Source organism: Guyanagaster necrorhizus (genome assembly GCF_019112545.1).
Source record: "Guyanagaster necrorhizus MCA 3950 unplaced genomic scaffold BT62scaffold_31, whole genome shotgun sequence".
In the NCBI taxonomy this organism is placed as follows: domain Eukaryota; kingdom Fungi; phylum Basidiomycota; class Agaricomycetes; order Agaricales; family Physalacriaceae; genus Guyanagaster; species Guyanagaster necrorhizus.
The window spans coordinates 312,136-335,955 of NW_025064910.1; the positions used below are offsets into that span (position 1 = coordinate 312,136).

Here is a 23,820-nt window from a genome sequence, read left to right on the forward strand (position 1 = left end):
GAACTGGTCACATGTATCACCTCCATCTTTGTACTTTGTCGTTCGAGCCAACACAGCTACTGGAGTCAGATCGTCACGTAAGTACCCGCTGCGCTTTCGGGTTGCTGCATACATATCATGAACCATTTTCAGAGCGTGTCGTGTAGCCCCAGATGGAACACGCGCAGAAGGAGAGTTGGAGTCACCGTCGAATACCCTGTCAGTGTCTCTTCGCTTTGACCTCGTCACAGTTTGACTGATGTGAATGTAAATTAAGGCTCGGTGAAGCATCATCAGAGAAAACTACCACCACCGATATCCCCGTCTCGGAAAAGCTCTCTGACCTTTCATTTAACCAACATTCTGAACCTCAGACTCTTTCCATAGTCGCTTAACCCACTTTTCACAGCAATTTGTATTTATAACTTTGCAGGGATGACCATTCTATAACAGTGGGTTTGACTTGCCGATTATTAATGTAATATTTAAAATGTTTGTTGTAGTATTTTAGGTGGGTTTTCAACATCCTTGGGCCTTCTTACGACGCAGTAATCAAAGTCCTGGCTCCATTTTCCGCAATGACATTCTACAAGATACGCAAGAATACCCAAGATATTATTTTGTTGTTCACTATTCGTACGGACTCGGTTGCAATAAATGCCTGTCACAATACTCCTCCACCCACTCGTCTGTTAAATGTATGTCATAAACGCGCCTACGATCCACATTGTGAGCCGACAAATGTTCCACTGTCTTCTTCTCTGAGTACAGGGAAAACGTGGAGTAGGGCTCCTTCTCATAGAACGAGTTCATGTCGAAAAAATTCTCAATGATTGACGGATATTCAGCTGAGCTGCTTGGCGTCCTGTCTTCTCGCTCGTAGATACCTATCCCATATAAATTGCCTGGGGAGGTCTGCTTGCGTTAAGACCTGAGCCTGATGAGGATGACAGAGGATAGGAGGTTGGGTTGGCGTGAAAATTGGCCTTCTCGCAGAGACGGACTCCTCGGCCGGAGCCGCAGAGGGGGGGAGTAGGGGGGTTGGTGCGCCACACTATCGCAGCAGAGACTCCGTTCTCGAAGACTTTGTTCCATGATCTGGGGGGCTTGATGAGTCCAAATCTGAACCCGAGTTGCAGTCCTCGGGATCGGAATTAGAATTGTCTGATGCCTGTGGGAGAGGAGCTACGGGACTGTGGGCTTCGCAGGGAGGATACATTTCTTGGTCTTCGAGATTCTTGAGGGCCTGTTTGGGAAGAAAATTGGAATCAGGAGGTTGACTGGAAAGCGAGGACTGTCGGACGTACCAGCATTCAACGGTTCTTCGTCCAAATCAACGGGAAAGCGTTCTTCAATAATTTGGCGTTTGAGACTGGTATTTATGTATATGTCATCAAGAGAGCCTTCTCTGAGTCGGGGACGGTTCTGTCCTTGCAATGCGGCGGCGCGGGAAGACTCGACTTGCGCTTCTGCGTGACCTCCTTCTTCGACACCGGTTTTGACCCGCTTGGGACTGGTACACGCGTCTTCGTCTTCATAGGAACGGGGGCGCTTTCGAGGAGATTTTTCTGTCGAACTCGAGGCATCTGACGCGTCAGACTGTCCTGTATCATTGGTGGTCCTACGGGGAAGGAAACTGTTGACATTTATCACCGTGGACACAACAAAGCGAATGACATACTTTGGAGGAGGCATCAGTACCGCATACACGTCCTCTATCAAAGCGTCTGAGGCTCCCTTCATCTTTGTCCTGTTGTCCGTTAGACAAGGTTATGTCAAGGTATGGAGAAGAAACACACGCCCAATCCAGATCTCCGAACTGCGCCTTATTTACCCCAGCTCGCCACCTTGATGCAAATCATGAATTGAAGCAGAGATATACATGGCGAACAAGTACTTACGGAGAAGGCTGGATCTTTTTCTGGGTGAAATTATTGCTACTTTTGATGTTGCCACCAGGCTCGCCGCCGCTCTCTTGATCGCTAGCATCATCATTGGTATCTACCAAATTCACTATCCGCATGATCTTCTCCGTGTACGCCTTCCCACAGATGCTTGTAACAAGCGTCATGAGCGACGCAGTCTTCGCTCTCTCCTCTTCTAGAGCTAGGCTGGCCTGCGTGTATAGGAGGGTGGCCTTTGAGACCGCCGTCCTCAGCTCCGCCAGCGTGCCGTGTACCTCTGACCTCCCATCTTCTAGCTTGCGGGCCTCATCGAGCAGGTCAACGCTAGAGTTGACTGGGAGGCCGTCAGGCGGGTAATAGTTCAACGTAGGAACCGAATCATTCTCTTCGACATCACCTTCAGGCGGGTCAGGAAATGTCTCGGCGGTAGAGTACCGCTCAAGTCTCCAGTTTCCGTCGAGTTGTGCCACCCACACATGATTGGCAAGTAATGGAATTGGAACAGGATTGGATGTTGCGGGGAAGAGACGCTTCGTGATTGCAGGCAGATTATACGAATCAAAGGTGCCCCTATGGAATGCGACGGTGTGAGGTATATTATGAGCCTGGCAGATAGAGATTAGAGAGATTGAACGAGGTCCAAGAGACGAGACTCACGGCGACATAGTCTGAAATAAGGGCCTTGTCGGTTAGTTCGGCGAACTCTAACTCGGAGATAGACATTGTTAGTACGTTGGTGGAGGGAAGGATTGTGTGGAGAAACAGCTCACGCCCTGTCTGTCTTATATATTGTAGCAAGCAGAACAAAGGAATAAAGAGGGGCGCGGATCGGAACAGAAACAATAAAGCAGCGGTGGCCTTTCTGAGACTATTGTTGCATTGTTCTCGGCCGGTATGGCCCATGCACTAGCGTGTAGTCTGTCAGCCTGATGCGTTTTGGGTTTCCAAGCTAAAAGATGCAGACACACGAAAGGATTTCAGTGCACTGATATATGATACCTGCCAGCCTGCATATAAACTGTACATTTTCGTCACCTGAGGTCCTGGGTTCAGTTGAACAAAAAAAGGATCTGATATCTTGCGGTGCCAAGTGCTGGTCTATTTCGTCATGGGAAGGAGTGAGAAAGGATTATCATTTATATTTCAATCTTGGCAAAGCCACTCACTACCCAGCCAAGCCAGCTCTTAGTGAATCCTTCATGGTACGACTTGGTTCCGACCACCACCATCGTCCACATGCCTCGCCCGCCACCGCCGCCAGGCTTTGTTCAGCTCCTTTTATTGCCTCAAGATTCGTTTTACTTGGAAGTTCCTATGCGAATCGCAACGACGGTCTGTCTATACCCGTTAAAATATCTTCGGTATATTGGCTGGTGTGTCCTAGGCGTTAGTGGGAGCCTGGTTGATGAGACTGGGGCTGCGGTAGAATTGAACGGCGAGCTGGTGGATCGGGGAGTCTACCGATACGATGTGCCTGATGGAAACATCCTCTCTCACGCCGTTGACCCCGGGGTCATCAAACAGCGAACGCATACGCACTCCGCAACTACAGCTACCCGCGAAAACTTTCGTGAGAAGGTGCTAAAACGCGATGGTCGATGTGTGTGGACCGGCATTGATGAAGGGGTTGGGATGCATATTATTCCTTATGCACGAGGCGATGAGGCATGTCCACGTATTATTCCCTTCCATGCCACTTAATTTGGTTTTTCCTACAGTGGATACAACTCATCATCGAGAACCGGCCAAACGAAGAGAATCTGACGACGCTGCGCAGCATCAATGATATTCGCAACGGTTTTTATGCCACTGCTGAGATTCATGTCCATTTCTTTGACCAACAGAAGGTTGCCGTGCTTGCCGTTCGTCTGCTTTTCTTTTTCCTTCTTATCTTTTCTCATTTACATCAGACTCCAAATCCTATCCTGAAAACCACCGATATCCCTGATCGCCACCAGCGTCAGCTAGCAGACGATGTCAGTTACCCGCCTGATTCTCGATATACACTTCAGTGGATCACTACTCCAAGCAGTAGATCTACTCTGGAGCGAACTCCTAACAACAATGATGCCACTTTTGCGAACCGTCGACAAAAGCCTGCCAGACTCTTGCTACATTATAGGTATGGAGCCGCTGCCGTGAAGAATTGGGGCAAGAACGTTGCTGTTCTCATCCAATATCACCAGCCTAACCGCCCATCAGTACCTACCCCGGCGCCAATGGGGCCATCGAAGGCAAAACATGTTCGTAGCGTCAGTATCAAGAAGCGTGAGAAGCGGAGGCGGGAGGAAGAGCGAGAGGGAGCTGGAGCTGGAATGGAGCAGGCAGGAGGAAGGAATGAAGGGGGGACTAGTGCAGCGACGGCTGTAGAATCAGAGGCTCAGGACATCTGGGATGAGCACGATGTTATGCTATTTTTCTGGGGTAACTCGAAGGCAGCACAGGAAAGACGTGCCAAGGAGGAGGCAGATCACAGAGAGTACTTGGAGAAATGGAGGTCTGGAATACCCAGAAACCCACTCAATGTATAATATCATGTATAAGCTTATTTGCATATTGTCATGTTTCGAGAATGGACTCGGACATTAATATTGTGCTTGTCAACGTTACAAGCGACGTTTAGCACCAAGAGTCTATCGATTATGCACCTATTAAACAAGCTCCGAGCCGCACTGGCAGGAAAGAGATGAAGATCCGTGAAGATGCTAAGATTGGCCGTCTACGGAAGAGAATATGTTGGCATCGGTCGTATAGACTCAACAGTGTAGTGTTTGGGGGGTTTAAAGACACCTCCTGCCATTGGACAGAAACCACAAAGTACGGGTAACAACTGGAACCAGGTTTCTTCGATACTATAGGAAAACTACACATTTCTTTCAAATTCCCTGAACGAAACTCGAAGCTCGGTTAATCACTAGTCTTATACTACATGCACACAAACCTTCACACAAGATCCAATGGTCCTGCCTCTTGGTCTCCTTCCATGGAAGCAATGTTTCGCTCCACCATGTTATCGATCTCATCAAGTTCAGCACTCCGCGTAACTTGAGCTTCCTGCATCGTTGAAAGAGAACGAGCTCCGAAATTAAGAGAGGATACTGTGCGAGTACTCTCTTGCGCCGAGTCATCTGGTCGTGCATGTCCCGCTGCGACGCGTCCGACCAGAAGCGTCGGTGCAATTCCCTGTAAGTACATTTCAATTGTCATCTTCCATATTCCAGTAGACAGACCTTTATAGCAGCGGTCAAAACGTCGACATAGTAGCCGTTCACCAGGTTACAAGCCACGAATACCATGTCGATGATCAGTGCAATGGCGTAGAGGGTCGCTGATTCAACAAGCGCTTCAAGAACTCCGCGGTAGGAGCGTATTCCTGGTCCATGACTGGACCCTGCAACACTCATAATGCGGTACAGTAGGAAGATGGTGCACCAAAGTGTCGTGGTGAGCGTAAACGCAAGGTAGGACATCATCCAATCAATGACACCGCCACTATAATCGAAAGAATCGTCGTTATTATCGGCGGTGCTTTCGAAGCAAGTGTGATATGACTCGATGGCTTTGAACACTGCGGAAAGGTTTACTTTTGACCACGGTCAAATTTAAAAATGATTACCTGTGCCTAGAACAGTACAAAGGATGGGGATGACAACGACGAGCCATCGACGCCCCCAGAGGATCCAACACCGCCAGATCTGATAAACGTAAATCGGAGCAATGATCAGTGATCTTATATGAAAGACCGGTTGTTTTTGCTACCAACCAGCGAGGAGTCAGCAATAACTGTACTGATACAAGAGGTGATACCAGCTGCTAACGTTGCTTGGGTCGACATTGGACTAAATCCATACAATTCCGAGTATACGGCATAGCAGTTTTGACCTTCATCAATGAATGCGTGGTGCGTGAATGCCCAAACCTCGCCTAGCGCAACGGAGGCGAGAACGTAGAGGGAAGAGATGGCGAGGACCATGATGCATCTTCCAACGGTGGAGTTTTTTGTAGATCTAACTATGACCGGAGAGTGGTAAGGTATAGCTCAGAGAGTAATGGGAGAGAACATACAGATACTCCAGAACGTGACAATCAGGATACCAGTGTAGAGTCCTATACAGGCTCAGATATCAAAAGATTGACTTCGGAGACTATGAAACTCACCATGTGTGAGCGCCTGTAGTATCCTAGTGTTAAGATACACGTCTAAACTTTCAAAGATGACATGAATGTCATCGTCGGTGAGGGACATTTGTGAACAACAACTATGTTTCTCCTACAGGTTCTCGTGTTATATAGAACTCAACCTTCGATTCAAGACTGAACCGAGGCTCCAACGGCCTACGTTCCTACCTTGCGCGATTAATGCAACAAGGGATTATAGTAATGAGAGATGAACAACTCAATGTTGACTTTGCAGGTCCAAGGTGTCATCTGTTGAACGGATTCAGAAAGATAGGATCAAAGATGGTCATGATATTTCTGAGTCCTGTTCATCGTTGCTGTCCGGCCCCCATCATGGCAGTCATAGTTACGTGTCTGAGATCTACCTTGGAACCCGAATTATCATTTTATCCCGAAGTAATTGGCGGAAATTTAACCAGCGGTAACAGACATTCGTCAGAGAGTCGTTGGCCCGGATGTTCAAAAAAGGTCAGGCGGTATCCTCTGCATGACGCCGGCAAAGAACTTGACTTCCCCATGGCATAGAAGATACAGCTGCCGAGCTCAGCCGAGGAATCCACGACATTTGCACCAGAAATACACCGATTAGATTCGGAAGAAGGCATTCGATATTGACAGTAGACTTCAGAAACCTCAGATATATCGAATGGCGATAGACAGATCTGCCGTGAAGCGATGCCCACTCAGTAGAGGCGGATTGAAGAGAGAAATAAAAAGCACAAGCTTTATGAAAGCAGCCAGGAACCACTGATGCATCTTTACTCCAGAGAAACAACAGAGAACCGGGTACAGGGATATTCCAGCCGTCCCGCTCGCGTTTCTCACAGTAATGGAGGGGATAATGTAGAAAAAGGATTCGCTGAGCTTTGTTGATACAATGGTGAATCTAGCATATTCAGAGTATTTAGGCAGCGTCATTCTCTACGAGTTTGCCGCAGATGATGTATTTGTTTGAAAAGTGGTCGATCCAGCTTTTCATGTTGTCGCTGTTCAAACACTGATTAGTCTGTATTCCATCTGTGGCGGTAAACATACATCTCGTCCTGTTTGAGATCCTCGAGCTTGTCCAGAGACTGGTCAACAGGTGTAAGCATCTCTGTCAAAAGCAGTTGGTAATCGAAGATCACAAGAAGCATGCACGAGGACCACGCACCAACATCGAACGACTGCTTCGCCATCCCCCTTGACGCATCGCGTCCCGCAAAATTTCCATACATCCCGCCTAAACGCTTCAATCAGCCATGACACGCTACAGATCCAACAACCGACACACCAGGACCATAGAAACTCCTTCCTGCGGTAACATCGAAAACGATTCCATTGATCGCCAACAGCATCCTCTCGTTATCCTTGCCATTGAAAGGTTGCAGCGTCTTTGGCGTAAAGTTCTCGAAAATCACAGTCGGCGGGTGGTACTTGGGCATCCACGAGTAGCCGCCCTTGAACTCATTTGGAACAGCACCTTTAGCGGCAGCAGCGGGGGATGGAAAGACGATGCGCTGGACGGAATATAATATGAAGAGGAAGAGGGCAGTATTGATGGGAGTTCCAAGTTCGAGAGTGAGGCCCATGGTGGATTGAAAGAAAGATTGCTGACAGCGGCGAACTCTGCGACGTGGGAACATCGGGCCGACTTACATACAGAGGCTGATCTCACTCACCTCTCCTCAACCGCCATCTGCTCAATCTTCCTATTCATCTCGTTCGTTTTACAGTCGCTCTTTTTACGCCCTTTTATACGACAGTTATATGCCTCCGGTCTCTCGCTCAGCGCATTACACTCCTCAGTTATCCAAGGAAGGCGAGCGGCCCGGGAAGGTGCGTTTACGACGTCGATATGAATAAAGATCCGGGCGGAAAAGAACCTGATGCCTTATATAGCCGCTGCAGAGACTGAGAGTGATGAACATAGGACTCGGTAATGCCACCGTATGAGCTGGCCCTCACTCGCTAGTACGCTGAGCTAGTTACAAGCTCTTTGACCAGCTTTCCTTGGTTTCACACGAGAATGTCATTCGAGTAGTTACAACTCTAAACTTCATTATACATACTGAATACTAACTTCTAGAGATGTGAGTGACGAAGAGACTGACATCAAAGTGACTTTTATACCCATCGGAAAACGCGGCAAGATCCAATAAGCCTTAGTCATTCCTGGTGCACAAGGCTTGTACCATTGAAGGGAAGAGGTAGAGGATGACTCGATTCCCTCCATTGACAAGCAGACGGAACTCTGCCTGGTTCCCCGGAAATTATGGTTCCTATTGGAGGAATGCTCTATCTCCTGACCTAATGCATGATCCTAATACAACATGTCTGATCACAGTTCAATTCAGGATGGAGACTATCCTGTACATTTGCACATTTGCACGGTTACTACAGGAAAGCTGACTGCCATCAGCTATGTGGCTTCTGCCAACCATACAAGGATAGACACCCAATGCCACAGTAGGAGCATATATTATCTGTGAAAGATTGCAAGAGGTACATTTCCCAGAGAGAGACTAGCAGACATCCAAGCCCTTTTTTTTGTTTATTTTTGCAGCCAATGAACCTCAAGACCTTAACTGAAGCTAAGGTTGAGGCACAGTATAATTTGAAATAGCTGTGAGTCATATGCCTATGGACCCCTAGTATAGACATGGCCAAATTGAATATCTATATCTGTCCACTGACAGAACAGAAGCCACAGTGCAAGGATTGGAATACTAGTGGGCATAGGAACATGCCAGTAGAATGGGTTTGATTGCATGTGCAGCCACTGCTCATCAGTCTGTATATATATAAAGGGAAAAGACCTAAGACAACCATAAAAGACAATATAATAAGAGAGTGCAAGAAACAACAAGTATCAAGGCATGAATGAAATTCAGAAGGACAAGTCAAATCAATCGTGCATTAACCCTGAACAACCCTTACTTGTTCACCAATGTTTGCACATAGTGGTCTGAACATGACAAAGCAGCACTATATGCTGTCTGCAGAATCTACCTAAGACTACCAGCAGTCAAACCATCCTGAATTCCTGGGTCAAACATCCTGGTCTCATGGATGAAGATGATCTAGATGAGTTCTTCAACAAGAAGTTGAAATGGCCTCAACAATGGTAATAAGCAAGGTAGTGAGGGGATGCAAGATCGGACCGAACTGCTGAATTTGACTGGTGACCGGTGACCTCCCACCTATGATTCAATGTCAGCCGGCCATCCAGGCCCCTATATCCCACAGAATGTCTATTTGATTGTCTGGAGCTATCTAAACCTCTCGGTGCTAGATCATACTAGAAAATCCATCCAGCCCAGAGTAAATGGAGAACTTCTCGGCGCTTCCAGCTCGCATGAAGTAGTGGGTCCATACATCGTCAATTTGTGTCTCGAAGAATGACTCTAAACATTATTGCAAGGGAGACATAGCGGGACAAGACTGATCTAAATTGGGATATCAGTGTTTCTTCTCTTTTAATTGACTATCGCTAGATGATGTCGACTCAGGGTTGAAGAAAGGGTAAGGTTTTTTCGTGTTCATTGCATGCTCAGCTGCCTAATCCTTTTCTGATGCTAGACAACATCCGAAACGTTGGCAATGATCCCAAGCGCTAGATTCTCTTCGCTCGCGGATCCTCAAATGAATCTTCGAGTCATTTTAGCGTTGCACCTCGTTTTTAGTGGCGCTTAAGTTAAGCGCTCGTACCCGTCTTTTAAGGACCGCCATGCATTTCGAAAAGCCCATATTTTTGATATGGACTCCAGCTCCCTTTCTGCGGTACTCTATAATCCAGATCTACTGAGCGTTATCTGCGAAGAGCTTTGGGCTTCCATTCAGTCATCTTCCTATGGAGCCAAGCCGAATCCCTTGGTTTCATTGGCTACAGTATGCACCTCGGTATCCGAGACTGCTCTTGACCGTCTCTGGAAACATATCCATGGCTTCACTCCATTATTACGGGTCTTCAATGCAAGGACATCCAGGACGAACAATGGAAGCAGCATTTGGGTAAGCACAAACTTTGAGGATATCCTGAACGTGTCTAATGCACATTAATGTTGGCAGACGATTCCCATAGAGGTACCGCAGTCGAAATGGGACCGATTCGAGCGCTATGCCCAGCGTGTTCGATCCATGACGCTGGATGCATCCTCTGGCACCAGAGACCATCCATCGGTCTACCTTCGACTCATGGCTCAGTTTTCAAACGCTCCCTTATTCAGCAGCCTGAAGCGCTTGGAAGTAGATCCATCCTTTGCCTCAGAGCCCCAAATTCTCTTTCTACTATCGAGCCCCAATTTGCAGGAGGTCGAAATTATCCTGGAATCCATTGTGAATAACGACACTTTGTCAACGTCTGTGAGGACTGCGGTCGCCGGACGTGAGACGTTTATTCTTTCTGGTCCATTGACAACTCATGCCGGTTATGATGTCGCTCAGAGTTTTATCGACCGGGCGTGCCCCGCTACTTTCTTCACTGGCAAAGACCTCTGCTGCCTAAAAATCACATCTCACCCCGCGACCTACTCCTTCCTCGAGGAGCTTTCCTCCTCTGAGTCACTCAAGCACCTCCAATTCATCTTCGGCACCCACACCTTGTCTCACTCTCACGACATTCGAGACGGATTTTCCGTCCTAAAGACTCTGCATGTTACCGGGGACGTAGCATCTATGAGCCGCGTACTCAGACTCGTCGTCCCAGACATTCTTGAATCATTCACTTTCATTGACAACTCCTTCGTCCAGAGCTACCATTACGCATGTGTGGCCATGCAGCATTTCCATGTCGAACTCGTCGAGAGATTCAACTTGAGTCTGCACTCGCTCTCGTTAACATACCGACACTGGACAATCGGCCAAGAGGACTGGGAGGCTTCACGAGTCGTATTCGAACCGCTTTATGGACTTGGGCCACCACTCAAGGCGCTTCATTATTCCGGTAACCTCGCTATGGATCAGAAGTTGGTCGAGGAGAAGCTCGTTACAGCATGGCCAGGTATCGAAACCATCTGTATCCCTCGGTTGGCGATACCTCCCCCATGCGATGTGTTGCCGGTGCTAGCAGAACACTGCCGTCATCTCGCATGTCTTACCCTGCCTATTGCGTTTCCTGACAGTGCCACGCTTTCGCCTCCCAAGATTCGCAGGCACAGGCTACGTGCATTTTCTCCAACTGATGTACCGATCCAACAACCTGCCTGTGTTGCGAGATATTTAGATCGTATTTTCCCATTCCTAACAAATATCGAGGGTGGGAAACGATGGGACGAAGTTGAGCGCATCATCCTCCATGCATGACAATCGGTCAGAGGCGACGAGCGAGGGAGAGAGAGATGAACAGATCCGGCTTAGTTGAAAGCTACCATGGAGGCGGGAATATACCAACGAAAACTGCCTATCGACGTATCAGAATCATAGTAATATGTCAAAAATATCCAGTATTGTCGATACTAGAGCATCATCACGAACGGCTTCCCTTTGAGTTAACTTCAGCTGCGACCGCCTACAGAGGAAAGAGTGTCCAAAAATATGTACATCAAGCCCTATTGACAGCAGACAAGAGAGACCGAGATATAAGTATTCGCGTTAGAATTGCTACGTGTTGTACAATTGGGCAGATATAACTACTCCGACTCGGAGTCCCATGAGGGTTCGGAGGGAGGACTTGGATAGCTTGACCTCTTGGGATCAATCGTCGCGGATAAAAGGACGGGCATAGTTGCATCGCGTAAGGGCAAAATGATCCTTCAGCTCGTCGCTCGAGTATTCAAGAATTAAACGGGAGAATCGTCGGACAATAGAGACGCTTTAAGTTGATGACCACAGTGATGAACAAAAGCCGATGATTATCGCAACGTAGCTTGATCTCTTGGCGAACATAGAACATCAAACTACTCTGACACTCGAAACTCGAAGTAGATATAGAATTGACAAGAGTCCGTCTCCTCACATTTAATCCTACCTCGTGCATGATCAGCATGATCAGCGAATGCGTAAAAGATTACTAGATCCTAACTCGGCACAGACTCAAACTATGTTGGCAGGCATGTACAAAAAGGGTTGGACACCGTGACCACGGAGAAATGTCGGCACTTGATCTCCTACCACCATAATCACCAAGGTCCACTACTCGATATTTATCTGGAATCATCTAACCCTCTTGGTGCTCGCTTGTACGGGAACTTGATCTGCAAGGCCCCGAGTCCCATGCTTAACTAACTTGAATAGCCTTGCCAACTTGGAAGAGGATTTATCTTGGTTGTATCGTATTTCAAGTCTACTGAGTACTAGCACCGTATAATATTACCAACGATATGTATGTTAGCAGCTGCGAATCAACAGCAGAAAGGGTATGTGACATCTTCTGGGATCCGGGCGACGTGGTGCTTGGAACTAGGTGGGTCTGATGTTCTCATCTAGGGTCCTTCTAACATTGACAAAGGTCACACCTGTCTTTCTTTCTCCGAAATTAAATGATCTGGGAGGTTGTAAGTACGCGGATGGTTCGCGGATGGTTCGGAACCATAGTACCTGGGTAACTGTCTGCTGCAGTACGGTTGACGTCTCCTTTTCCAATCAAGAAACAGATGCCCGGATTCTCCTACTAGCTTCGACGTCAAGCAGTGGCTCCTTAAAACAAAGAACCATCAAGCTTCGTTTACCCTCGCTTGTCTCAAGCCCCTACGTATGCGTACCTTCGAAGGAATTCGTGGACCCGGGCCTCGGTACCACCTTGCATGTGGCTGAAAGCATAAGACAAAGAGAACAGCAACCTTCTCGGAGCTCTAGAGCATTCGGTGTCATGTGCGATGCAGCAAATGCCCCTCCACGAGCTTCTTGGGGCGCATCCACTTTGGAACGGCACTCGGATGTCCAAAGTGTTTTAAGGACAATCGATATCCACGTCGAAGCAGTTTTCTTTGCTTCCCATCTCTCACCGTTGATCTTTGCTCTACGATTGTTATCTCGACAGTTAAATGCTCGCTATATACAATCCGTATGCCATCGCAGCGATCAGTGCTTTGGGCGGCTTTCTGTTTGGTACAGGTAACCATGCACTGCGTCGAAAATTATCTGTCAAGACGTTGATCTGTCCTATATAGACATCTCATCTGTCTCTGCTTTTTTAAACGTCGATTCATACCTAATCTACTTCGACCATCCCAATGACACTACCCAAGGTGGTATAACGGCGGCTATGCCCGCGGGCGCATTCCTCGGTGCCCTCGTCGCTGGTCCCGTATCTAATCGTCTGGGACGCAAGAAGTCTATCATTCTTTCCACATTATGCTGGACTATCGGGTGTATCCTCAGTTGCGCCGCTCAAAACGTTGCGATGCTCGTCGTTGGAAGACTTATCAAAGGTATCTGTGTTGGATGGACGTCGGGTCAAATTCCCGTATACCTTGCGGAACAATCGCCTAGGGTAAGTATATTCCTGATTCCCGCGCATGGCATGACATCCTAGAACTGTTTTTAGGCTATCCGCGGTCGTCTTGTTGGTACTCAGCAAATTGCAATCACCGTTGGCATCCTTGGTGAATTAACTTTCTCTTAATGTCTCACGCACTGATATTTCTGACGTTAGTGATGTTCTATGTCAGTTATGGTTGCAGCTTCATAAATGGTGTCGGAGCCTTTCGACTGGGTGAGCCAATTACCTTAAACTCTGTGAAGCAAGTGCTCGAAGGTTGACATGTTGCTCTAGCATGGGGTCTACAGATTGTTCCTGGCGCTCTCCTTGGTCTTCTTATGCCCCTGTGTCCCGAGTCTTGTCGCTGGCTTGCGGCCCGCGGTCGCATGGAGGAAGCAGAACAAGTCATTGCGAAGATACACAATCTGCCCATCGATTCGGCTGAGGTACAACTGCAAATAGACGAGATCCGCGAAGCCATACGTATCGAAAAGGAATCCGCCGAGATCGGATATGTCGACTTGTTCAAGAAGAAGCTCCTGTCCCGAACCATCGCCGGCATGGCCTGTCAACTCTGGAGGGATGTCCACCCATATTCCCAGCTTGTCGCTTACTTACTTTAGTTTTCTCCTTACAGCCAGCTGTGTGGCGTGAACGTTATGATGGTATATTACTTCTTGCATATTCACCTCCAAATTCTCACCCCCTGCCAGTACTACGTCGTTTATGTCTTCCAGATGGCCGGCCTCACGGGAAACACAAATCTGATTTCCTCGTCAATCGTAAGTCCTTCCCACCGTCAACATACATCCTGCCCTCCTCATCTTCTTGAGTAGCAATACGTGATAAATTTCGCCATGACGATCCCAGCCCTCATATGGGTCGATAAATGGGGCCGTCGGCCAACCCTCCTCGTAGGATCTGCCCTCATGGCGGCATTTCTTTTTGCAACGGCCGGTTTACTCGCCAATTACGGCCACTACGTTGACAGTGTCGATGGCAACGCGAATGTTCGATGGTCTGTTTCCGGTCCACCGTCCAAAGGCGTCATCGCATGCAGCTACCTTTTCGTGGCTTCTTTTGCGATAACATGGGTATATTTGTCATTTGATTTTGTGCTCCGTGGTGTTCTTATCTCCCTGACAGGGGCCGGTCTCTTGGATTTATGTTTCAGAGATATTTCCTCGCCCCGTACGAGCACAAGGGTCTGGTCTTGCAACGGGTCTGTGCTTCTCTTCCAATGGATCCTTCTCGCGGGCCTTCTAACCGCGATGCTTCAGCGACCAACTGGATCATGAATTTTGCTCTGTCCTTCTTCGTTCCTCCAGCTTTCAAAGACATCCAGTGGAAGTAAGTTTATTTCACCGTGATGACTACTATACTGTCAGAGAATAAACATGATTATCAGAACGTACCTCGTATTTGGAACTTTCTGTGTCGCTTCATTCATTCAAGTGTTTTTCACCTTTCATGAAACAAAAGTACGTCCCTTACGAGAAAAGCCTTGTTTACAACTGACGACTTGGTACCAGGGCCGTACCTTGGAAGAAATATCGACACTGTTTGAAACTTCAGTCACGCCATTCAGCAAGGTCACGATTGCTCCGTCATCGCACGACTCTTCCCATCACGATTCCAAGGAAATGGTATCGACTTCAGAATAAATGTATGGGTATCCCTCGCAACGGAGAAATCAATAAAGGTTTAATGCAATTGCTCCATAGTTCTACTTTAACAACTCAGGAGCATGTACTCAGAATCCGATATGTCAATGTTACGAATGCTTTCAGTTGTTGTCTAGTTACCGAGTACCTGTCATTGATGCTCTCTGAGCATTGTGAATTATAAGCTCGTCTTTAGGATTCTCCTGACGCTTCGACATCTGCCGAGGTGTTAGTAGTACAACAACAGTGTGAAATTTCGATAACACGCACCGCAACATAGATTGCCGCCAACATAATAACAGTAATCCCAATGGCCGACCACGTGTTCGGAGTGTAGTCGAAGAAAATGCGTTCGATAATCGTTGCGAACACAATCTAGAAGGTTTATTAGGACCTTATTTAAAGATAATGATAAAAATTACCTACTTGAGTGTACAGAGCTGTCGTTCCCCTCCCTGCCGTTTCACGCTGGAAACCCATCACAAGGAACACCTTGCAAAAAGAAAGATGATCAACCCCCCATTTGAGATGAATATGAATGCCATAGCATACCTGTCCGACAAAGCCAGTTAAAACGAGGATCGCAAACAATATACCCCACTTCAACTGTGTAGGGATAACGATTGGGGTACCGGTTACGACCATTCTACCCGCCATGAGAATGAGGAGAGAGAAATGGTCTAGAACTCTTTACCCGATGCTCGCAGCTATGACACATTGCAGCGAGTACGAAGCTGAAGAGTGGAGCGCGTGTGCACGAAAGCCGATGGCACGGATTGCTGTGACTTCGAGAACAATATGAGCACAGAGCGACTGCAAGTCAGAAGATAGCTTACAAGCGCCTGTACTCCCCATAACGCCTAGTAAAGACATGCTATCAACTAACTCAGGTCCAGGCAGCCGTAAAAAGCATCAATTCACACACCCTACTGCCAGTAAACGGAATTCCGGATCTTCGGTCCCTTCCGCTGGCGACTTTCCAAACAGAAGTACAGGTTGCGCGATACAAATGACACCGAAAATGTTGAGTACTGCCCAGTTGTCAGCAAGAGAATCAAGACACGATTTCCGGCTTCCTGAGACATACAGCCAGCTACGATATGCCCCACAGACAAAGTTTCCCCCAGAAATATCGAACCGGAGATAGCTGTTGCGAATGGCGCCAGGAATGACAGAACAATGGCTTCCGATAGCGACAAATGTTTCAGGGCGTAATAAACACCGCTGACACCCACGAAGCTGCGTAGAAAAAGAGTAAGAACACTGCGTAATCGGCGATGAAAAGGAAGACATTATACCCGCAAAGCCCACGGACGACGAGCAATTTCCGAGCACTTTCTGGTCCTCTGAAAGGTTCAGGAACTCCTGCCCATAACATGACGAGTATGCAGCCCAGATAAGTGACGAACTTTGCGGTTGAAGTCATTAGGAAAACCGAAGCGAGGGTTGGCCAAACATACACACCATATGCGCACCAACCAACTGCGCAATAACGATTCAATTATAAATATAATTCAAAGATATTGTACAAAATGCTCACCTCAAGCGTTGGTACTGGGTTTTCCAGTCTGTTCAACTCCTTTACGGAAGCATTTCCCATGGAAAAAGCTAACTGTGATGCAGTGATGAGAAGGAGACCGATGTTCCTCTTGTACGCTTGATGAAAGGAGAAACGCCAGTCGTCTAAGCCTTTCTTGGTGGAAAGTAGGGGAGCACTTTCATCCTGGGCACCAATAATCATGACCAAAAGGGATTAGAGTAACGGATTGATGGGCGTCAAAATGGCAGAGACGAGGAAAGCATAGGAGAGAAAGCGCAGATGATATAGAAAAACCGACACTGCGTTACCGGATGAGTCGGGGGTCTTCGCCATTAGGCAGGCAAAGAACTGAAGGCACCGAAGGTTGATGGTGCAAGTAAAACCCTGTCACTGCCGCTGAATTCCCTGGATTGGAGGTACATATGACTGTACATACACTCACGCTATTACTAAAACGCTGTTGTTCTTCGACATCGAGCCATCAGCGCGGATTATCCCCTACACGCTACGAACCTCTACAGGCTCTGGTTCATCTATAACTGGCTCCCTTGCGTCCTTGTGCTTCGACAACTGTCAGATATGCAGTTAGTAAAACGCGCTTTCAATCCGGCCGACACGAACCGCAACGTATACTGCAGCCGTCACAATGATCGTGATTCCAGTAACTGACCACGAGTTGGGAGTGAACTCGAAAAACATATATTCGAAGATGACGGCAAAGATGATCTAAAACGATCAGGATCCTGTGACAATTGGTCGGATGAAATGCGCTGACCCGTGTATAGACAGCAGTTGTGGCCCTGGCCGCTGTCTCGCGTTGGAGACCCATCGTAAGTAATGTCTTTTACATTAAAGATAGATGAGCTTATTTCAGTTTAAGGCAGGGGAAAAATACCTGTGCCACAAACCCGGAAAATCCGATAATCGCAAAGAGTGCGGCGCCCCACTTCCACTGCACCGGAATTACGATGGGTGTTCCAAGAATGATCATTCTACATGCCCGGAGCCGTATTATGAAAATAAAAATCGAAAATTTGAGACACCTACCCAATTCCTGCAGCGATGACCGACTGTAGCGAAAATGAAGCTAGCAAGTGAAGTGCATGCACACGAGAGCCCAAGGCGCGAATTATAGTGACTTGAGAGCCATAATGAATATGTAACAAAAGCAAGAAAGTTTGAGCTCACAAGCAGCCGTGCCCCCAGAAACTCCTATTAAGCCGGCACTGTATGTGTATTGTATCAGCATTAGAGATTTGAAGATGTTATCAGCACATCATTGGACGCACACAACTGAGAATAAACGAAGCCTGGGATCTACAGATCCTTCAGGAGGTAGATTTCCGAAAAGAAAGTCAGGTTGCGCGATACAAACGACACCAAAGATGCAGAATGCTATTACGTGCGATTATTAGCAGATCTATACTCTGGACCGAAAGTTAAATTTACAGCCTGCCACCAAGTATCCTACGGTCACGGTCTCTCCAAGGAAAATTGCGCTTGATATGGTTGTTGTAAAGGGTGTTAAGAAAGTGAGGACAGTGGCTTCCGAGAGAGATAGATATTTGAGTGAGTAATACACGCCAAGGATACCTACGAAGCTAAGAGAAAAGAGATCAGCGGGGTATACGATGACAAGAAGCCAACGCACCCGCAAAGTCCGCGAAATACAAGCATAGTACGAGTGCCCTCTGGTCCTCGAAAAGGCTCTGGAATGCCTGCCCATAACATGGTCATTAGGCAACACACGTAAGTTATAGTCTCCCAAATTCATGAGGTTGCCAGATGTGATCAGACAGGTGAGCATACCATACGAAGAACGATCAGCTACATAAAGAGTCGAATAATGGAAAAGGCTATGCATTTAACAAGGATGGGCTAACCTGGAGTGTCGGAACTGGGTGATCAAGCCTGTTCAATTCCTGTACGCAAACATCGGAGGCGGAAAAGCCAAGTTGGGCGGCGGCGATGAGGAGGAAGCCAGTATTCCTCTTGTAAACCTTCTCCAGCCGGTCCAGAAAGCGCCAATTATACCAAGTTATCTTGCCGGGAAGCAGAGGAGCACTTTCATCTTGAGCACCGACAGTCATGACAAGACTATCGGTCGATGTGGTCGTGTAGAGAAGAAAACAGAAGCCCTGAAATGAGCAGAAATAACTTGAAATGGCGCAAATGATAACCGACATTGCGTCACCCACCGTCCGTTATTCCATTTTCAGCCAACTCGTAAGCCTGTGCCTTCCGTATCTCGCTACTTGTTACGTTGATAATGTTTCTTCAACAAAGAAATGTTTATCTATGCGCTTTCAGGCCTTGAGAATTCAAACATATCTAACTCACTCTCAATTCGACGGCTGCCAAATCTGCGGTTAGTGTGCCTCGTGGAGATAAGGCGAATATGGACCGTACTGTAATATCAAATAGTAGTACAAGTGCTTGCGACAATTAGTAACCGCTACGGCACCATGCTGGCAACTGGACGCAAGATGCAGACGAGCTGCCAGGAGTGGTGAGCACATTGATATGCATTAGTCTCGACGTAGTCACCCCTCTTACAACGACTATGACCAGTATCGATGTGCGGGCGAATATATGCGTGGATTCCGTTAATTCCTGCAAGACTTAAATGGAGGTCTCAAGGTTACTGCAGGCCGCAACAGTCAACAATATTGATCGCATCACCGACCGCTATTGCATTGAGCCCCACCCGTTCTCCTCGCTCAGGGTAAAAGAGAGCTTGTCAAAAATGAAGTAAGGTGAAGCTTGATCCACGACGAACGATTCTATCTCCGATAGTTATTTCGCAATTTGATCTAACACAGTGAAGGGTTAGGCCCATGATGCATGCGTTTATCGCGTCGGCGCTGCTCGATCATGGTGGTAGAAGGCAGACGATGATTACAGAGACATTACGGCTGGTGAGGTTCCCGTTAGAAGCCGTCGGAGTTCGGAATAAAATTCGGCAGTTATATTCGACGTGACGTGCTCATACATACCACCAACTTGAAGGACACTCTATTCTTTTCAGCCTCAGAATTTTATCATAGATAGCCCATCTTAGAGTTCAATGTTGATGGGCACGCAGCCAATAGCAATGAGACCGTTCTAAAAATTGTTAACACAAGGTGCCGCTAACTCCAAGGTAGAACACATACGAAGCTGTTGTTCTCGCAGCACACGGTCTGCTGGTTACAACCAGTGCTTCCGACTCCAACGATGGTGATGGGTATGCAAGTGATACCACTACAAAAGATTCTCTTGAGAACATATCAAGGATGTATCAGAATGATGAGCATACACCAAGGCAGTCACGTCACTGAGTACGACGCCGAGGAGACCCAAAAGCGCGCTTACAGCGCTACTGTCGCCCTAAGCATTGCACACCTTAGCAAGGCAACCATAGGACAAAATATGTGTCAAACCCACCGATTGGACGCTAGTGCAGCACTGGAGATCACCAGAGCTGCAAGAGCTGGCCGACTCAGTAACAGTCGTAGTCGCCTAGCATAGAATCACATCAGTTATTGAGGAAAGCCGCTCCAAAACTGAAAGACACGTACCCCGGAGACAGTGACAGTGGTGGTCACCGTTTGGGTGCTGGCGAGCGAAAGAGAGAGTCAGCATCATACCTCCCGACGTGTGCCGCACGACTCACGTCGTAGTTGGGTTCGAACCCCGGGGGTGGCGGCAGCAAGGAGAGTCTGCGTCGTGAAGACATAGAAGAGCGTAGCAAGGATGTGACGAGAGAACATGGCTTTTAGAGTAGGGCGAACACCGAAAGCAACGAGCAGTGGATCACTGAAGAAACCTGTCCATTCGCCAGGCTTTTATGCTCCAAACACCCGAGCATTGACTAATAGCGCCTGATGAAAAAAACTGGAAAAACGTACGTGGGGCAAAAATAAAGCTATTGTCGTAATGCTTGCGAAGAAAAGGGGCGACATCAAAACAGAGCTTGGCACGCTACCTGGGTTGTACGAGAACTAGCACAAGGAAACCCTTGTCGCCGATACGTACGGTATCAAGGTTCCTGTATCGGACCAAAACACCTGCCAAAATGCAATGTTATAACACCTTGACCGAGAAAACGAACGGAGATATCTCACCCTTTAATTTGTGATGCAGTCATCGTACCGGGGCTAAAAGGCTCTCCCTCGCGCAGTTTCGCGTGCCGTAATGACTTTGATCAGACGAAAGGTTATCTGACATTCATGCACGCGATGACGATTCAGACCAATGACGCGGACAGTTTTCAATAACAGAAATTTGGTGACATCTGACAGATCAGCACCAAAGGCAAGGGATAACAATTCAGGCAGCAAATCATCAAAACGGATTGCATCAGAGCTATCAATATCTGCCTCGAAACGGAAGCATTGTTTCGCATCCATGTTCAGTATAACAAAGTTTTGATTGACGTTCACGTATTCAGGAGTAGGGACGAATGGAGTCCTGTTATTGCGCCATCAGAGCGAGAGCGGGGTATAGAACGACAACGAACCGAAATACTCGATGAAATGAAATGTATTCCCACTCAGTCCCGATACCCCGACCAGTGAGTCCGAGTCAACCGAAAATATTCATTCAGTTCATAATTCCACTAGAAGTAAGCGAAAAAAGCGTAACAGATGATCAAAGGCGTGTTAATGTAATAGGGTAACCTGGAAGGTAGGAAAGCAAGGAGGACAGAAGAGACACCAAAAGATATATGTCTGTTTTGAGGAGAAACGATCATGCACACAAAGGCCCATCCATCTAGTCTTCCTCAACAGGAAGCTCTTCTTCGTACTCGCCGTCTTCTTCCACACTATAATGCCATCATCAGTATTGATGATAGCAGGGAGAGCCTCGAAAGCACTCACGTTGCATCCTGGTATTGTTGATACTCAGCAACCAAATCTTGCATGTTTGATTCAGCTTCTGTGAACTATGCAATATAAGAAACATCAGTACTTGTAGGGCCATAACAGACCGGATACAGACCTCCATCTCGTCCATACCCTCCTGGGTGTACCAATGCAAGAAAGCCTTTCGCTTGAACATAGCCGTGAACTGGTCGCTCACACGCTTGAACAGCTCTTGGATAGCGGTGGAGTTGCCCAAAAATGTAACGGCCATCTTAAGACCTCTTGGTGCGATGTCACATTGAGCGGTAAGAACGTTGTTGGGAATCCATTCGACGAAATACGCAGAATTCTTGTTCTGGACGTTCTGCATCTGTTCCTCAACCTCTTTCATCGAGACCTTGCCACGGAAGACAGCAGCCACCTGTTACCAGTAAGAAATCAATGAACTTCACCACCAAGTTGATCTCACCGTGAGGTAACGACCGTGTCTAGGGTCTGAGGCAGCCATCATGTTCTTTGCATCGAACATTTGTTGCGTGAGCTCAGGAACTGTCACGGCACGGTATTGCTGGCTTCCGCGAGCAGTTAAAGGTGCGAAACCGGTCATAAAGAAGTGCAGACGAGGGAAAGGAACTAGTTAGCATACAGTTAGTCAGCTCGGTAGATCGCAGTTGAAATGGAGTCGCACCCATGTTCACAGCCAACTTCCTCAAATCAGAGTTCAGCTGGCCGGGGAATCGCAGACAGGTAGTGATGCCAGACATGACGATGGAGACCAGATGGTTCAAATCGCCGTAGGTGGGCGTAGAGAGCTTGAGAGTCCGGAAGCAGATATCGTACAAAGCTTCATTATCAATACAGAACGTTTCATCAGAGTTCTCAACAAGTTGATGTACTGAGAGAGTGGCATTGTAGGGCTAGGGCGCGGGTGTCATTACGTATACAGTGTGATTTAAAGTGGCGTACCTCAACGACAGTGTCCGAGACTTTAGGACTGGGCACGACGGAGTACGTGCACATCATTCTGTCGGGGTACTCTTCCCTGATCTTCGAGATCAAGAGAGTACCCATACCAGCACCAGTTCCACCACCGAGGGAGTGGGTGATTTGGAAGCCTATAACGACATGAACAAGAAGAATGAATGACTGTTGCCATGCTGACCTTGTAGGCAGTCGGTTCCCTCTGCCTCCTTACGCACGACATCCAGAACAGAGTCGACGAGCTCAGCACCCTCGGTATAGTCTAGACGCAAAAAAAAAAATCAAATGTGAGCAAATGGCGGGAAAAAAGGAAGAAAGGGGGTTGAAAAGAGGCGAAAGCATCAACAGTTCCAAAATACAGAAGAGAAAAGAAAGTAAACTGAGACTCACGCCCTTTCGCCCAGTTGTTACCAGCACCGCTCTGTCCAAAGACAAAGTTGTCGGGACGGAAAAGTCCACCAAGAGGTCCAGAGCGGACAGAGTCCATAGTCCCGGGCTCTAGATCCACAAGGACAGCACGAGGAACGTACTTGTTGGCCCCGATCTCATTGTAGTACACAGAGATACGCTCGAGCTGGAGGTCGTTGGTTCCCTTGTAGAGACCGTCACGCTCAATACCGTGCTCGTCAGATACAACCTCCCAAAACTTGGCACCTGAACACGAAGTAGTTTGTAAGCTAAGAGAGTAACGCCGACTTGCGGTACGAACCGATTTGGTTACCACACTAACGAATTCACCGTAACCATAAGCATCGAATTACTTGGATGATCTGAAAGAAATTTACCTGGCCAGTTTGGAGGTGGACAATTTCACGCATGCTGGAAGATAAAAGTCAGGCCACAGAAGTTAAAAGTGCGAGTTTAAAAATGATACGATACCAACGCGCGAATAAAAACCGCGTAGATGGTAAAAGCAATGGCTCAAACGACGCACTATAGATGCGAGAGGCCCTATCATAGCAAGGAGAAGGCACCTACATGAAGGATTATCGTGGATAAGGACGAAGTTGGGTGGACAGGAGGGCGATGGAAGACGCCTAACCGACCACGAAATTTGGGAAATTCAAACTCAGTTAAAACTCCGAAGTGGCTCGGTCATTCCACCGTCACGTGTATTCCTTCAGACGCGTCCTTCACCTTCCGAGTCCAGACGTCCAAGGCTTGAATCTGCATGAAGTTGATTGGGAATGGTTCCTTAATGAGTTTTGTCGTGATTATATCCCTACCTAGTAATTTTGGCGCGTTATTTCCTCAGAAAACAATTTCTTTCCCTGCCTATGTCTGTCAGGACCTCACTGTGCCAGGGATGTGCACCGGACAGTTACGG

At 47.6% G+C, this 23,820-nt stretch overlaps 10 protein-coding genes across 10 annotated transcripts; 4 read left to right on the top strand and 6 right to left on the bottom strand.

Moving 5' to 3' along the window:
• Positions 1-956: 956 nt before the first annotated feature.
• Positions 957-2,466, bottom strand: BT62DRAFT_447647 (uncharacterized protein). Its single transcript, XM_043180935.1, has 6 exons — positions 2,360-2,466; positions 1,881-2,280; positions 1,779-1,826; positions 1,661-1,729; positions 1,287-1,600; positions 957-1,225 (listed from the first exon to the last, which is right to left on the bottom strand). Exons 2-6 carry the CDS (start codon positions 2,048-2,050, stop codon positions 1,134-1,136), a joined length of 693 nt encoding a protein of 230 aa, XP_043035685.1. The 5' UTR covers positions 2,051-2,280; positions 2,360-2,466; the 3' UTR covers positions 957-1,133.
• A 459-nt stretch (positions 2,467-2,925) lies between these two features.
• Positions 2,926-4,467, top strand: BT62DRAFT_996750 (uncharacterized protein). The gene is made up of 3 exons (XM_043190606.1): positions 2,926-3,548; positions 3,602-3,745; positions 3,794-4,467. The coding sequence occupies exons 1-3, from the start codon at positions 3,120-3,122 to the stop codon at positions 4,412-4,414; spliced, it is 1,194 nt and encodes a 397-aa protein (XP_043035686.1). The 5' UTR covers positions 2,926-3,119; the 3' UTR covers positions 4,415-4,467.
• A 359-nt stretch (positions 4,468-4,826) lies between these two features.
• BT62DRAFT_922811 (uncharacterized protein) lies at positions 4,827-6,129 on the bottom strand (the record flags this gene model as incomplete). The annotated part of the gene is made up of 6 exons (XM_043184436.1): positions 4,827-5,066; positions 5,114-5,451; positions 5,500-5,578; positions 5,647-5,894; positions 5,949-5,990; positions 6,042-6,129. The coding sequence occupies 6 exons, from the start codon at positions 6,127-6,129 to the stop codon at positions 4,827-4,829; spliced, it is 1,035 nt and encodes a 344-aa protein (XP_043035687.1).
• An 837-nt stretch (positions 6,130-6,966) lies between these two features.
• Positions 6,967-7,633, bottom strand: BT62DRAFT_906684 (cytochrome b5; the record flags this gene model as incomplete). Its single annotated transcript, XM_043183645.1, has 4 exons — positions 6,967-7,048; positions 7,098-7,158; positions 7,216-7,284; positions 7,336-7,633. 4 exons carry the CDS (start codon positions 7,631-7,633, stop codon positions 6,967-6,969), a joined length of 510 nt encoding a protein of 169 aa, XP_043035688.1.
• Positions 7,634-9,316: 1,683 nt separating this feature from the next.
• On the top strand, positions 9,317-11,508 carry BT62DRAFT_936293 (uncharacterized protein). Its single transcript, XM_043187099.1, has 4 exons — positions 9,317-9,407; positions 9,466-9,566; positions 9,624-10,055; positions 10,113-11,508. Exons 3-4 carry the CDS (start codon positions 9,801-9,803, stop codon positions 11,343-11,345), a joined length of 1,488 nt encoding a protein of 495 aa, XP_043035689.1. The 5' UTR covers positions 9,317-9,407; positions 9,466-9,566; positions 9,624-9,800; the 3' UTR covers positions 11,346-11,508.
• Positions 11,509-13,024: 1,516 nt separating this feature from the next.
• On the top strand, positions 13,025-15,125 carry BT62DRAFT_906747 (general substrate transporter; the record flags this gene model as incomplete). Its single annotated transcript, XM_043183650.1, has 12 exons — positions 13,025-13,094; positions 13,151-13,473; positions 13,528-13,585; positions 13,636-13,695; positions 13,756-14,045; positions 14,103-14,126; positions 14,175-14,243; positions 14,298-14,555; positions 14,608-14,683; positions 14,742-14,811; positions 14,870-14,942; positions 14,994-15,125. The coding sequence occupies 12 exons, from the start codon at positions 13,025-13,027 to the stop codon at positions 15,123-15,125; spliced, it is 1,503 nt and encodes a 500-aa protein (XP_043035690.1).
• A 192-nt stretch (positions 15,126-15,317) lies between these two features.
• On the bottom strand, positions 15,318-18,755 carry BT62DRAFT_906411 (drug/metabolite transporter superfamily; the record flags this gene model as incomplete). Its single annotated transcript, XM_043183635.1, has 10 exons — positions 15,318-15,500; positions 15,552-15,617; positions 15,678-15,771; positions 15,820-15,910; positions 15,962-15,999; positions 16,051-16,156; positions 18,115-18,266; positions 18,317-18,426; positions 18,475-18,492; positions 18,549-18,755. The coding sequence occupies 10 exons, from the start codon at positions 18,753-18,755 to the stop codon at positions 15,318-15,320; spliced, it is 1,065 nt and encodes a 354-aa protein (XP_043035691.1).
• A 73-nt stretch (positions 18,756-18,828) lies between these two features.
• BT62DRAFT_1010729 (uncharacterized protein) lies at positions 18,829-19,646 on the top strand (the record flags this gene model as incomplete). The annotated part of the gene is made up of 5 exons (XM_043177680.1): positions 18,829-19,033; positions 19,090-19,174; positions 19,237-19,261; positions 19,316-19,416; positions 19,493-19,646. The coding sequence occupies 5 exons, from the start codon at positions 18,829-18,831 to the stop codon at positions 19,644-19,646; spliced, it is 570 nt and encodes a 189-aa protein (XP_043035692.1).
• Positions 19,647-19,722: 76 nt separating this feature from the next.
• BT62DRAFT_906422 (fungal hydrophobin) lies at positions 19,723-20,142 on the bottom strand (the record flags this gene model as incomplete). Its single annotated transcript, XM_043183636.1, has 4 exons — positions 19,723-19,770; positions 19,821-19,908; positions 19,964-20,034; positions 20,092-20,142. Coding segments are annotated over 4 exons (258 nt in total), but the record flags the coding sequence as incomplete, so codon positions are not given.
• Positions 20,143-21,420: 1,278 nt separating this feature from the next.
• On the bottom strand, positions 21,421-23,311 carry BT62DRAFT_906740 (beta-tubulin; the record flags this gene model as incomplete). Its single annotated transcript, XM_043183649.1, has 10 exons — positions 21,421-21,472; positions 21,528-21,592; positions 21,649-21,933; positions 21,982-22,145; positions 22,201-22,429; positions 22,479-22,627; positions 22,675-22,755; positions 22,884-23,147; positions 23,203-23,218; positions 23,279-23,311. The coding sequence occupies 10 exons, from the start codon at positions 23,309-23,311 to the stop codon at positions 21,421-21,423; spliced, it is 1,338 nt and encodes a 445-aa protein (XP_043035694.1).
• Between the last annotated feature and the right edge of the window lie 509 nt (positions 23,312-23,820).